The sequence below is a fragment of the Prionailurus viverrinus genome, chromosome B2 (assembly GCF_022837055.1).
Source record: "Prionailurus viverrinus isolate Anna chromosome B2, UM_Priviv_1.0, whole genome shotgun sequence".
Classification (NCBI taxonomy): Eukaryota; Metazoa; Chordata; class Mammalia; order Carnivora; family Felidae; genus Prionailurus; species Prionailurus viverrinus.
This window is the reverse complement of record NC_062565.1, coordinates 29,454,399-29,469,880: the sequence shown is the minus strand read 5'-3', so window position 1 is coordinate 29,469,880 and position 15,482 is coordinate 29,454,399. Positions and strand designations below refer to the sequence as shown.

Below are 15,482 nucleotides of genomic sequence, written 5' to 3'. Positions count from 1 at the left end.
ACATCCTGTAAACGTAATCCTTTGGCCTGGGTGTGCACAGGACTTGAGTGTAGTGCTCTTGGGAGACCAGAAAGCTGTATCCTTCAGGTACACAGATTCAAATTGGACAGACAGAAATGCATAGATTGGCTTCTGCCTGTTACTTCACCATTTTGTTAAATTTAGATATGAGACCTGGACATAAATAGATGAACATTTGCTTTATTCCTTTGATCAGAATTAATGAATATCTCTTCTAGCTGAGTTTTGTCTGTCTCCTTCAAATAGCTTTCATGACTAAACCTCGTAGATAGGGAAAGGCAATTTTCCTGAGGAAGCAACTATGGCCAGTCAGAATTAGGGGATACTCAGAGCAGACAGGCATCCTTCTGGGTGCCCCTGATGTGCTTATTCCCAGGGCCAGCTGCCTTCCTCATCTGGTGGTCCCAGGGCTTTGGAATGGGGTAGAAAAGTAGAAGTCTGAGGATCCACTTCATGGTCCTGCAGAGACTGATCAGGGTCTAAATTTATTTGCTCTAGAACCCATTATAGTTATTGCTGTTATCCTTTTTGTGGTGCACTCCAATCCATGGCATGGGGAAAATAAATACCCCTGGTGGATGGATTTAATGACTCCAGGAATCAATTTTTATAGAGGGGAAGGAAGTGGTTTGGTTTTAAGACAGTTTCTTTCTTAACTGATGTGTGAATTATCAAGATCAATCCATCTCCTCTTCTCAGCTCTATGACTCCTTCCTGTATCACCATTTTCTTTAGATCTTGACACTTACCCCTAGAGATACATAATTTCCAAAAATATTGAAGTCATGTAGGGAAAATAATGGCACAAAAACAGACACATAGACCAATGGAATAGAATAGAAACCCCAGAACTAGACCCACAAACGTATGGCCAACTCATCTTTGACAAAGCAGGGAAGAACATCCAATGGAAACAGCCTCTTTAACAAATGGTGCTGGGAGAACTGGACAGCAACATGCAGAAGGTTGAAACTAGACCACTTTCTCACACCATTCACAAAAATAAACTCAAAATGGATAAAGGACCTAAATGTGAGACAGGAAACCATCAAAACCTTAGAGGAGAAAGCAGGAAAAGACCTCTCTGACCTCAGCCGTAGCAATCTCTTACTCGACACATCCCCAAAGGCAAGGGAATTAAAAGCAAAAGTGAATTACTGGGACCTTATGAAGATGAAAAGCTTCTGCACAGCAAAGGAAACAACCAACAAAACTAAAGGCAACCAACGGAATGGGAAAAGATATTCGCAAATGACATATCGGACAAAGGGCTAGTATCCAAAATCTATAAAGAGCTCACCAAACGCCACACCCGAAAAACAAATAACCCAGTGAAGAAATGGGCAGAAAACATGAATAGACACTTCTCTAAAGAAGACATCCGGATGGCCAACAGGCACATGAAAAGATGTTCAGCGTCGCTCCTTATCAGGGAAATACAAATCAAAACCACACTCAGGTATCACCTCACGCCAGTCAGAGTGGCCAAAATGAACAAATCAGGAGACTATAGATGCTGGAGAGGATGTGGAGAAATGGGAACCCTCTTGCACTGTTGGTGGGAATGCAAACTGGTGCAGCCGCTCTGGAAAGCAGTGTGGAGGTTCCTCAGAAAATTAAAAATAGACCTCCCCTATGACCCAGAAATAGCACTGCTAGGAATTTATCCAAGGGATACAGGAGTACTGATGCATAGGGGCACTTGTACCCCAATGTTTATAGCATCACTCTCAACAATAGCCAAATTATGGAAAGAGCCTAAATGTCCATCAACTGATGAATGGATAAAGAAATTGTGGTTTATATACACAACGGAATATTACGTGGCAATGAGAAAAAATGAAATATGGCCTTTTGTAGCAACGTGGATGGAACTGGAGAGTGTGATGCTAAGTGAAATAAGCCATACAGAGAAAGACAGATACCATATGTTTTCACTCTTATGTGGATCCTGAGAAACTTAACAGGAACCCATGGGGGAGGGGAAGGAAAAAAAAAAAGAGGTTAGAATGGGAGAGAGCCAAAGCATAAGAGACTATTAAAAACTGAGAACAAACTGAGGGTTGATGGGTGGTGGGAGGGAGGGGAGGGTGGGTGATGGGTATTGAGGAGGGCACCTTTTGGGATGAGCACTGGGTGTTGTATGGAAACCAATTTGTCAATAAATTTCATTTAAAAAAATGAAGTCATGTAGGGAAAATAAAACTGTTTTGATAAATAGAATTAGGGGGAGAGATGAAAATATAGATAATTCTTATCTTTTAAACATTAAAAATATATTTTTAATGTTTATTCATTTTTTGAGAGACAGAGGATGAGTGGGGGAGGGGAAGAGAGCTGTCAGCACAGGGCCCAACTCAGGGCTAGAACTCATGGACTGTGAGATCATGACCTGAGCTGAAGTCCGATGCTTAACCAACTGAGCCACCCAGCCGCCCCATAAATATTTTTGGTTAAGTGTTTAAAAGTTAAAATTTTAGGGGCGCCTGGTGGCTCAGTCAGTTAAATGTCAGACTTCGGCTCAGGTCATGATCTCACGGTCTGCGAGTTCGAGCCCCATGTCGGGCTCTGTGGTGATAGCTCAGAGCCTGGAGCCTGCTTTGGATTCTGTGTCTCTCTCTCTCTGCCCCTCCCCTGCTCATGCTCTGTCTCTGTCTCAAAAATAAATAAAAATATTTAAAAAAAATTTTAAGTTAAAATTTTAGCAAGTTTGGGAACACAGAATTTCCTCTTACTCTCTGTACTCTGAGCCTTTTTAGCCATCTCATTTTTAGTCTCTACAAGAGGTTAAGAAGGTGCCATTGTTAGTGATTACTCTGTATCAGCACTTAGAGGTCTGGTTTGGAGGGAGGAGAGTATCCACCAACCTGGAGCAAGAGTGTCTGGCTTTTCATCCTGATCCACGTAATTAAAAATCCACTTGTTTGTGTAACAGTGAAGTCAAGGAGGTCCTCCTTCTGGTGAATACTGAATGTGACTCATGTGTGTGTCAAGTACATATGGAGGCTATTATTCCCCTTTTCCTCTTGTCAGCCATCCATCAGAACATTCAAATTTCATAGTGTTTTTGGTGGAATTAAACATGAACACCTCAACTGAATAATGCATTATTTTTTACTTAAATCACACTTCCAAACTGATCCCAAGCTGTGGGTTTGCCTCTTGGGGTCAATGCACAGTGGCATCAATGAATTAATGGGGCTTTAATGACCTGCATGAGCTGGCATGTAAGCCACCACTTGTTAAAGATTTCAACAGGAACTTAATCCTTAGGTCAGTATGGCCAAAAAGGACCAGCCTTTTCCCATTCAGTGGAAGTCAAACATTGAAGGCTTAGGTTTTAACCAAAAGTCAGTAAGAGCAAACCACAAGGCTGGTGTGGAGTCTTCTTATCTTCCCTGTAGAAGCAATGGCAGAGGCATAAAAATACATAGAGACCCCATTTTGAGAGCTCTTACCAATTGTCTCTCTGATATTTTGTAGCCCATGTTCATAAAACCTACCCAAACCTGGTTTTAAAAAATCTTTTGCAGAATTTCAGAGTGGGTAGCAATCAACACAAAATAATATCATTTTTGAGATGAGTGGGCCATTCAGAGTGTCTCTATTTCTTTCTCTCCTCTTACCACCAATTTCTTGTCTTTTTATGAAAATTTCCAAATTTTTACATCTATCTTTACTTAATGGTTTATACCTTGCTCTAGCTCTCACCATACCTTACTATATTTGTATTTTTATGTTCTTCCTTCTGTCTGCTTTATTTTCCTCCATACTCTTTTCTCCTTCTCTCTTTCTCTCCTTCTCCCTCTGTCTCTAACAACTTCCTCTCTCCCTTAGTTCTGTCCTTATTTTTTATGTTACCTGCTCCTCTCCTTTCTCTCCATCTCTGTCTCTCTCTGTGTCTTTCCAAAGCTCTATGTAGGTTTCCTCACCTCTGACAATTTATCATGCCTCAACTCATGCCCACATCCTCCTCCTCAATACTCTCGTTCCCATGTCTTTCACATTCCTGGGTGGATAGTCACCACAAAGAAGTTGAGTCCAACAAAGAATGCAACTGCCACTGTGGTGGCAGCCAGGGAAATAAGGATGATTCTGATAGGTGTCAGCAATCTAGTGGGGTTCACTGAGGTTACTGAATCTGTTCCCTCAGGATGAGTGTCTGGATGTTTAGTGGTGTAGAGCTTGCTGCTCCCAGGCCTGAAGAAATGTAGTCCTCAGGTATATCCAGGTGTTTAGTGGTGTAATCTTCGGTGATGCCCGGGCCCTCAATGACATGATCCTCACTGGTCGCCAGGTCATCAGTGATATACTCCTCTGTGGTCCCTGGGTCTGCAGTGAAGTACTCCTTGGTGGACCCCAGGTCTGTAGTGAAATAGCACTTGGTGACCCTCAGGTCTTCAGTGAAATAGTCATCTGTGGTCCCCAGATCTACAGTGCTATAGTCCTTGGTGGTCCTTGGTCTGCAGTCAGTGGTCCCTGGACCTGTAGTGGTGTAGTTCTCTGTGGTCTCTGGATCTACAGTGCCATAGTTCTCAGTGGTCCCTGGATCTATAGTGGTATAGTAATCAGTGGTCCCTAGGTCTAATGGTAGAGTCCTCGGTGGTCTCTGAATCTACACTGGTCGAGTCCTGGGTGGCCCTCAGATCTACAGTGGTATAGCCCTTGGTGGTCTTCGGATCTACAATGGTATAGTCCTCAGTGGTCCCCAGGTCTAATGGTAGAGTCCTAGGTGTTCCCTGGGTCTACAGTGGTAGGGTCCTTGGTGATCCCCAGATCTATAGTGGTAGAGTCCTGGGTGGCCCCTACATCTACAGAGGTGTAGTCCTCAGGGGTCACCATGTGTTCAGTAGTGTAGTCCTCAATGGTCCTCAGGTCATCACTGGTATATTTTTCTTTTGTCTGTGAGTCATCAGGGCTACCCACTGGGTCCTTAGTAGAAACATTTTGGCTTGTTCCTACTAAAAAAGAATCTCTTTTAAGTGGATCTTTGATGGCCTGTCATCATCTGCTCAGCTTAATGTTTTTAATAGTTATCCTCCCATTTATATAACTGGTCTCCCCATATAATGTGGTTGGACTTATTCATGTTAAAGATCATTTGGTATTTTGGATTTAATTCTGATAAAACATATTCCACAAGGCTTCCTCTTGTTTTATAATATGGAGTATCCAGAGCTAAGTCATAACCTTACAAGGTCTGCTCACCAGCCTTTGATTTTACTTTTTGCAGTTCTGGTCTCTTTCTGTGGAATAGTAAACCCGATTCTTCCTTAAGGTCACTCTTCCCTTGCACTCCTGCCCCCGGGGATAGTAGTTCAGCAAATTAGGTATTCTTACTCTGTGTTTGTATGTGTTGCCTCTCATTCAGTTCTGTCTGGGGCTCTGGTAAACAAATGAGGCGGGACCTGTGATTCATACTAGAGATTAAATTCAGGTCATGGCTTGGTGTGTGATTTCTAAATCAGTTCCTGGTTCTGTTCTGATGCTGAAGTGGAAAGATTGGAGGCAAGTAAGATTCAAGGTTGCTTGGGTTGCATGAATCATGAGGGATGTGTGAGCTGATTGAGGTTGACAGCTGCACTGAGCTGGGTATAAGTAGAAGGAAGACATGAAGCATCTGCACCTCCCACTGCCCCCACCTGCAGGGAATCAGAACTGGGAGTATTTATTCTTATGAATAAATGCAGCCTACATGGCATTACTTTTGGAGTTTTGGGTCTTTCTGTCCAAAAGAATTCCTCCCTATCTGCTGCTGATTCCCCAAATTCCTCTAATAAGGCTCAAATCCTTTATTTCTAAGGAGAATTGAAATAGAGAAACTTAAATAAAGTGTAAGTAATCAAAAGTAGACCATTTCCTTGAAAGAGGATGTGAGAAAGAGAATTAACAGGTCTCTGGGAGCCCTGCTTACCTGTGACAGGAGGTTGGGGGCAGATAGCAGGGTCCAGAACTTCCCAAGGTTCATTTACTTATTCCATAGCTTTGCTCACGACTGGCCCTGCCTGAGTCCCAGGATCTTTTTTCTCCACGGATCCCAACCCCTGTTTCTGCAGGCCCTGAGGAGCCTTTGCATCTTCTTCAAAGTTAATTCACCCACACAATTCTGAGCCCCCAAGTAGAAGCAGGAGTAGCAGGAGAAGGGATGTGGCAGAGCAGTTTCTTCTTTTCATCTTGAGAGAAACCACAAGGGCTGGAAGCATTTTTTCCTCCCTCCTTCCTTCTACACTCTCTCTCTCTTTCCTTCTCCTTAAGCCCACAGTGGCTGTGGAATTTAAATGTGCTGCTGCCAAGGGAATCCAGTACTCCTCTGTCTTCTTGCAGGGAGGAGCAGCCTGCTCCATTACTCTCTGTCAGTCAAGCTCTGATATTCTGAAGTGGCAGGGAAGAAGAGAGATGTCGCTGGTGCAAAAGGGGCTCTTGGCTCTGGCCCAGAGCCCAGAGTTCAACAGTAATGATATCAAGCTTATCAGCACGGGTGGCATCACTTTCTGATGTAGAGCCCTGGGTGAAAGCTGTTCTCCACACAATGTCTCAGCCCTCAGAGAGAGGCGAGGATTTCCCTTCCACAGGTGGGAGTGGTAAGGTCGAGGTGGACAAGGAAGGTATAAGCTAGGCCTCTCTTGGGGGGATAGTGCATGGTACGAGAAGAACTAGATGTCAGAGGGTGTAGAGCACCTTGGTCCTTAACAGAAAGGAGTGACATTGATGAGGGGGATGTAAACACCTGATCTCACTGTCTTAAAACCACTCTCTTCTCTCAGTCATCACACAGATCCTTTTCATTGGCTTGTCTGCAGCCCACAGATGCTGGGCTCCTTGTTCCTACTGCTTCAGTGCCCTCATGCTATCAAGATTGCCTCAATTACTAGATGAAATTAGCTCACCTCCAAAGGTTCCTTCAGGCCTGGAATGAGAATGCTCATATTCCTTCCTTCTCTGACCTGCATCCAGGATTCCACATGGCACTCACTCATCACCTTTCCTTAGGCTCCTTCCTACAATCTGTGATAGTTTCTCTCTTTCTTTGTTTTTCATGCAGAGCAATGGTCGCACATTTTATAGAATGCCCCACGATTCTGGTTTGTCTGATTTTTTTTAATGTTTATTTATTTTTGAGGAAAAGAGAGCACAAGTGGGGGAGGGGCAGAGTGAGGGGGTACAGAGGATCGTAAGTGGGCTCTGTGCTGAGAGCAGACAACCCAATGCAGGGCTCAAACCCAGAACCATGAGATCATGACCTAAACTAAAGTTGGATGCTTGACTGACTAACCCAGACGCCTCAGTTTGTCTGATTTCTTATCATTTATTTGATATCTTATGATTAAATTGGTGTTATGAATTATTGGGAGGTATACCACAAAGGTGCTGTGCCCTTCTCGGTGCCTTGTATCAGGGAGATCATAATATCAATGTGACTTATTACTGGTGATGTTAACATTGAACACTCTGTTAAGGTGGTGCCTGACAGGATCCCCACTGTAAATTTACTATTTTTCCCTTTGTAATCACTAAATATTTTGGGGGAGATGTTTTGAGACTATGCAAATATTCTTTTTTTTTTTTTTAAGTAGGCTCTACGCCCAACGTGGGGCTCAAACTCATGACCCTGACGTCAAGAGTTGCATATTCTACTGACTGAGCTAACCAGCGGCCTCTTTTAAAGTATTTTCTTACACCCTGTCATCACAAAATGCTCCATGATTATTTTGAATTTTTTTAACGTTTATTTATTTTTGATACAGAGAGAGACAGAGCATGAACGAGGGAAGGTCAGAGAGAGGGAGACACAGAATCTGAAACAGGCTCCAGGCTCTGAGCTGTCAGCACAGAGCCCGACGCGGGGCTCAAACTCACGAACTGCGAGATCATGACCTGAGCCGAAGTCAGCCGCTTAACCGACTGAGCCACCCAGGCGCCCCAACTCCATGCTTATTTTGTATATTCTCTGCCCAGGCCCTGGAATCAGCCATTTCTCCATGCAACTCTGTTTCTGTTTATTAGGGAAAAATATTTAGAAACCAAGATCTGGGCACTAGGTGTGTTCATTGATTAGGAATTGCTGCTTCTTGTCTGTCACAGTAGAGTCAGGAAATAAATAAATAAATAAATAAACAAATAAATAAATAAATGCTAACTCATACGCAAACACATACGTGTATTTATTTCTGTATTATCTGTCTGCAAATATATTAAACACAAACATGAGTCCAGTTTGATACCTTTAGCTCCAGGGCGCCTGGGTGGCTCAGTCAATTAAGATACATCTAGCTCCAGTCTAGTAACACACAGTTCATTCTACCCTCTCCCCTTCCCTTATTTGTAATTTCTTTCTCTGACATTGTTTGCAATATTTACAATATTTATTTTTTTAATATTTTATTTTTAGGGGTGCCTGGGTGGCTCAGTCGGATGAGCATCTGACTTTGGCTCAGGTCATGATCTCATGGTTTGTGGGTTCAAGCCCTGTGTTGGGCTTTGTCTCCCTGTCTCTCTGCCCCTCCCCCTGTCTCTGTTTCTCTAACTCTCTCAAGAATAAATAATAAACGTTAAAAATTTTTTAAATATTTTATTTTTAAATAATGTATACACCTGATATGGTGCTCAAACTCACAACCTCAAACTCACAACTCACAATGCTTTACTGACTGAGCCAACCAGGTGTCCCTACAATATTTCTAGTACTTATTTATTTATCCCTATTAAACAGATAGTAGTTTTGGAATTGCTAATCCACACCCATGTGAGAAGACAAATTTATCAACTAGAGTACTGTATTTGTGCACAATTCTTGTGTCTTTAGTCTAACAGTCAAAACACTGTTTTTCAAAGTTACTGAGGTCAGCTCCTTCCCTATCTCATTCGATATGGTTATGTGGTTCATTTGTCAGAGTCTGCATTCCACCTCTCCCCCTACATCCTGCTTGATTTGCTAAATTTCCACACAGTAAAATTTACTCTTTGTAGAGTACAATTATATGGATTTTGATAAATTATAGAGTCATGTCTTCACCACTCTGAAATATTTCCTCACCCCCCCCCCAAACCCTTCCTATGCTGTTCCTTAATAGTCAACCCTACCTCAATTACCCTGACTCCCAGATTTTGGCAAAACAGACCTGGTTTCTGTCCCTATAATTTTGCTATTTCCAGAAAGTTGTATGAATGAAATTATATAGTCTGTAGCCTTATTGGTTTTACCATAATCTATATATTATACATGGAAATAATGTTTGCAATTATTCATTAGTCAAGAATAAACTATTTTGGTTTTTTTTTAATGTTTATTCATTTTTGAGAGACAGAGGGAGACAGAGGATGAGCAGGGAAGGGGCAGAGAGAGGGAGACACAGAATCTGAAGCAGGCTCCAGACTCTGAGCTGTCAGCACAGAGCCTGACTCTGGGCTTGAACTCCTAAACCGTGAGATCATGACCTGAGCTGAAGTCAGACGCTCAACTGACTGAGCCACCCAGGCGCCCCAAGAATAAACTATTTTCTTGCATATGTTCTTGAATATAGTGTTTTATATGAAGATTTTTATAAATAAATATATCTTCTTGAGTATATAGTAAAACCTTGGATTGCAAGTAATTTGTTCTGTGAGTGTTCCACAAGATGAGCAAATATTTCTAATAAATTTTAACTTGATAAACAAGTGACATCTTGCAATATGAGTAGTATGTAACACCGAATGTTACATGAAAACACCTGAGTCAATGATTCTTGAGATTTGCTTTGATATACAAGATACAGATGCTTTGGATTACAAGCATGTTTCCAGAACAAATTATGCTCACAAACCAAGGTTTTATTGTATTCTTGTCTATAAAACATGTCATAAGCAACAAGATATTCTTCAGTCTCCCCTCTGCCTGTCCTCCAGTCCAGGCTCTAGCTACAGCAGGTGGGAGACATGTTGATTTTTGTTTAAAGACAATTAAAAAATTCAAAGAATTAATCATTTGATAAATTAATTTTAAGAAAATTGCCTACAGCTGTTAGAAGAGGGCCTCCCTGAAACAGGACTTCTAAAAAAAAGTCACTATGGGCTCTGGAGAAGGGGATTTTTAAAAAACTGCTAGGCAGAAACCTCTTGAAATCCACTTTTCTTCTTGATTCCTATTTCCAATTGTGCTCTTGGATTTGTTTGTTTCTTTGCTGGGACATTACAAGAGCTTTTGAATTTCAGTCCCTACTGGATTCCAGCCTCTATTTTCTACTCACTCAGGCAGAATGTTCTTGTTTGGAAAAAATATTTAATCCCACAACACCTTAAAACAATCTGTTGGCTTCCTGGTGTTAGAGAAGGAAATCTCACTACCTTGGTGTGGCATCCAAAACCACATAGTTAATTCTCTGGCTTCATTTCCCTGTGCTGTCCTACCTAGTCCCACGGTTCTTTTGACCATTCACTAGCAGTGCCACACCTCGTCTTGCACAAGGTGATTGCTTGATATTTCTCCTTTTCCTCCTTATAAATGCCTGCCAGCTCTTTATGATCTGAATCAAAGTCATTTATGTGAGTCAGCCCCTCTTCCCTTGGTCAAGTTCCATGTTTTTTCTTGGAGTACCTTAATTAATAGTACTTGATGCATTGGCCTAAACTTATGTCTACAAGTGTGTCCTCTTTATCAAATTGTGACCTACACATTCATCCTTGTCTCCCCAACTTCTCTAGACCTGGCACTCAGCACATGCTGAGTAAATATGGTGAATGAATGAATGAATGAATGAAGAAATGAATGAGAAATGTGATAATTACTTTAAGACAAAGGACTGGGGACTATTAAAACTGAAGAGATAACTAGTTAGAACCTTCGGGTATAAGACCACTACATAGTAAAATTATATAGTATAATTTATTTTAAGAATTGTATAGCATTAAACTGTTATGTGGTAAAAAACACAACCCTAACTACCATATAGTTTTGTTTAGGTAAAATTTACAGACTGTGAAATGCACATATCTTAAGTACTCAGATGAGTTTTGATAGATATATTTACATCTGTAACCAAAAGACCAACCAAGATATAAAACATTTCTATCACCCAGAAATTTTCCCTTTATAAAAATTCTCACCTCCATGGGAAATCAGTGATCTAATCTCTGTCACTATAGGTTATTTCTGTTTATTTTTGAAATTGAAAGAAATGTAATCAAACAATAGGTATTCTTTTGCATTTGGCTTCTATACAGCATTTTAAAACTATTTTGTTAATAGTGTTATAAAATGTACATAAACAGCTTTGGTCCTGTTAAAAAGGCTCTGGCAAAGATCCAGACTTTGAGAATGATAGAGGCTGAAGAGACTTAGGGTTAAGACATAAGGTTAAGTTAAGGTGAGTGATTCATTTGCTGCCAGGAGGGTTAGTGGAATGTGTGTGAGGAGCAAGTTGCACCAGAAGCCTTAACAAGGCGGTGGCCTTCAGCAAGAGCATGGTGTTAATAAACAAACTTTGTGTCTCTGCTTTGAGGCCTGGTTTTGCAGGTGATGCTACAGGGGATGGTTTGCAGGGGAGGCTGGTTTTGCAGCTCCTGGCAGGGCAGGCTGGGCCCATCCTTGCAGAAACTGGGAGCATGGTCTCCTTGTCTGGTAGGCCTCTTGAGGCTGGCAGCCCACAGGAGAGAAAGGTGGCAACTCAAACCTGTCTTTTCAGTAAAGAGTCCAAGCCCATAGCATATATGAACAGTCAATGTGGCCATTCCTGGGATTAGCCCCATTAACTGTTAAGTCTTTACCTCACAACAACCCCAACCCTTCACACTCTAGGCTCACACAGAGACCATCTCTTCATTGTGCAACACAAATCTGTGAAGTCCAACACTTGCCTTCCCTCATTTTTCCTGATTCAATTCTTCCATAAACCTAGAGGCCTTAAGGGAATGGGGACAAGACAGGGAGGAAAATGGGGCAGCTATAAGGTCTCTGGATTTCACTCTAGGGATTTAAGAGCTGAGAGGATACAGGAAAGAGTGGTCTTTGGGATACAGGGAACTTCTACTCACAGCAATATATAAACACTAACACATACTCTTTGGCTATCACATGTATTTGACACATTAATTTAATAATTCAGTTACAACTACAGCCTCCTTTTCATGGTAAGGAAAAAAAACAGTGAGAGGGAGGAGTGTTAGAGCTGGGAGGAGCAGCCATGGGGGCATATAGGACATAAGTCAGACCCTCCAGTCATCCAGGTCAGCTCTCTCTCTCTCCCCCTGAGGTGATGCTTCTGCCTTCAGGGATATTCAGGGCCACTTGTGTCTCTCAGTCAGTCAGCTACATGGCTGCAGGGGGAGACTGGTCTCCACTGGACTCAATCACAGACCCATGATGGACTCCATAAAAGCTGTAAGATGTGGACCAAGGTTGGAACCATAGGAGTAGTAGAGATCTGTGTTGAAAAGGTTTCTTAGGCATAGAAAGTTTCTTCAGAAAACAAAAGGATGAATCATTTCTGAGTTATGCCCCCTCTTCCAGTGTTCTCCAGTCCCAAGCATCCTCCTCCCTGCCAGCACTACTCCCCATTGCTCTTTTTGACTCCATCTTTCTCTCATCTCCTCTGAATATGCCTTAGCTTTTCTAACCATCTGTCTTGCTGGTTCTAACCTGCTGTTTCTAAGTCTTGTTTTCTATCTACTGATTTCCCACTCCTTAATATCCCTACAGTGACCCTGCTCTCTTTACTATATTTCCTTCCTCACTTTCCTGCTCTCTTTTTCTCAGAAAAAGAGATTCCTGTACTTCAGGCACTCACAAAGCAAAAGAGGAGCCCAGTGAAGAGGATCACAGTCATTCCAATGGAGGCTAGGGTGATTAGGGAAATTTCCCATGGCCTGAAGTGTCTGTTAGGATTTTCCTCATTCTCTGGAGTGGCAGTGCTTGTGCTGGTGACATTAGAGGCCATAGGTATTATTTTAGTTCCACTGGATAGTGTGGTTGTTCCAAGGTGGGTAGTTGTGATGATCCCACTGGGTGGTGTGGTTGTTCCAGGGTGGGTGGTGGTGATGGTCCTGCTGGAGGCTGTGGCTGTTCCAGGGTAGGTGGTTGTGATGGTTCTGCTGGGTGGTGTGGCTATTCCAGGGTGGGTGGTTGTGATGGTCCCGCTGGGTGGTGCAGTTGTTCCAGGGTGAATGGTTGTGATGGTCGCGCTTGATGGTGTGGTTGATACAAGGTGGGTGGTTGTGATGGTCCCACTGGATGGTGTGGTTGTTCCAAGGTGGTTGGTTGTGACGGTCCCACTCAGTGGTGTGGTTGATACATGGTGGGTGGTTGTGATGGTCCCGCTGGGTGGTGTGATTGCTACAGGGTAGGTGGTTGTGACAGTCCCGCTGGGTGGTGCAGTTGTTCCAGGGTGGGTGGTTGTGATGGTCGTGCTGGATGGTGTGGTTGTTCCAGGGTGGGTGGTTGTGACAGTCCCACTCGATGGTGTGGTTGATACACGGTGGGTGGTTGTGACAGTCCTGCTGGGTGGTGCCGTTGTTCCAGGGTGGGTGGTTGTGATGGTCCCACTCAATGGTGTGGTTGATACAGGGTGGGTGGTTGTGATGGTCGTGCTGGATGGTGTGGTTGTTCCAGGGTGGGTGGTTGTGACAGTCCCACTCGATGGTGTGGTTGATACATGGTGGGTGGTTGTGACAGTCCTGCTGGGTGGTGCAGTTGTTCCAGGGTGGGTGGTTGTGATGGTCCCACTCAATGGTGTGGTTGATACAGGGTGGGTGGTTGTGATGGTCGTGCTGGATGGTGTGGTTGTTCCAGGGTGGTTGGTTGTGACAGTCCCATTCGATGGTGTGGTTGATACATGGTGGGTGGTTGTGATGGTCCTGCTGGGTGGTGCAGTAGTTCCAGGGTGAGTGGTTATGATGGTCGCGCTTGATGGTGTGGTTGATACAGGGTGAGTGGTTGTGATGGTCCCGCTTGATGGTGTGGTTGATACAGGGTGGGTGGTTGTGATGGTCCTGCTCGATGGTGTGGTTGTTCCAGGGTGAGTGGTTGTGATGGTCCCTCTGGGTGGTGCAGTTGTTCCGGGGTGGGTGGTTGTGATGGTCCTGCTGGATGTTGTGGTTGATACAGGGTAGGTCGTTGTAGCATTAACATTGAAAGTTACAGCTTAATAAGAAAGGATGGCATGTTAATTCCTTTGGAAACCTTGGTTCTTCAACTACTACTACTAATGATAATTATAATAACTATCATTATTGAGTGGTCACTATGTTTCCGGCATTGTTTTAGGTGCCATGTATGAATTAGTATTTCAAATCCTCACACTATGACCATGATATAGAGACTGTTATTACTCACATTTTATGGCTAGGGAAATTGAGGTTTAGAGAAGTTAAGGAATTGGTCCCAGTTTATGTAGCTAGCAGATTATGGAACAGGGATTTATTTATGCATAAATGCCCAACGTGCATGCCCAATGTGGGACTTGAACTCACAATCCTGTGATCAAGAGTTGCATGCTCCACTGACTGAGCCAGCCAGCCACCCTAGACAGGGATTTAAACCACAGCAGTCTGACACAGAGCCAGTTCTTAGCCCATATACTATTCCACATCCTAGGTATTGAGGAGTCACATGACCTGAGGTCACAAGAAGATGGTATTATTTCTCCTCTGACTATTCATGATAGTCTCCAGATAAAGAATGTAAAAGAGAAAGTTAGTAGGACTGTGTATACATATTAAGTCTCCAAATAGAATTATACCCTTTTTCTATGGGAAAGGTAATCAACGGGAATCAGTTTGGGAAAGGACAGTGATGGACATTTTACTACTATCAGGTAATTTTTATGCACACAAAATTTTGGGACCACCAGTTAAGGGATCCAAATGGCCTTGGTACTTAGTCTATCAAAGAACTAGCCACATGTAGCTCAAATAGATAATCTGTGATTCAAGGAAGGGGCTAAACCTTCTTGGTTAGTGAGTTAGAGTTAATGTGAAGCCATAATTTTTCCCTGTATCTCATGACTACCTTCTACCCCCTGATTTTCCATCCCAATAACAACCTGACCTCCCATATGTCTATATATCCATGGCTCATTAATGGCCCTGTTCTTCCACTGGGATTTAGATTTTCTTCCCCTCACCCTACCCGTGTGTGTGTGTGTGTTTGTGTGTGTGTGTGTGTGTTGTCTGGACTAATGTAAGGATTGCAAATTTAGATTTGGGGGAAGAATCCAAAAGCCTGTGTTAATGCCTCTAAGTGGGTTAGGGTTAGAGTTCATGGAGAAACTGAGAAATTGAGATGAATAGCTGGTTTCTGAGAGGGAGTAGATTTATTTTGTGTTATTCAGGGGCATAAAACAAATGAGTCAAAGACAGGATGGAGGAAACTCTAGAAAAAGTTAAAGCTATGCAAGTGTGGAACAGCATTGCTGCTGACATATTCAACTAGAGGCTTGGTGACTAGTGTCAGAGATACTGGAGATGGATCCCTGCCTACCGTAGGTGGT

The 15,482-nt window shown here is 42.9% G+C and overlaps 1 protein-coding gene across 1 annotated transcript; it reads right to left on the bottom strand.

Annotated features, from left to right (window-relative positions):
- Nucleotides 1–4,153: 4,153 nt before the first annotated feature.
- On the bottom strand, nt 4,154–6,194 carry LOC125166417 (protein PBMUCL2-like). Its single transcript, XM_047860347.1, is given in 4 exon segments — nt 4,154–4,636; nt 4,771–4,979; nt 5,994–6,081; nt 6,084–6,194. Coding segments are annotated over 4 exon segments (891 nt in total).
- Between the last annotated feature and the right edge of the window lie 9,288 nt (nt 6,195–15,482).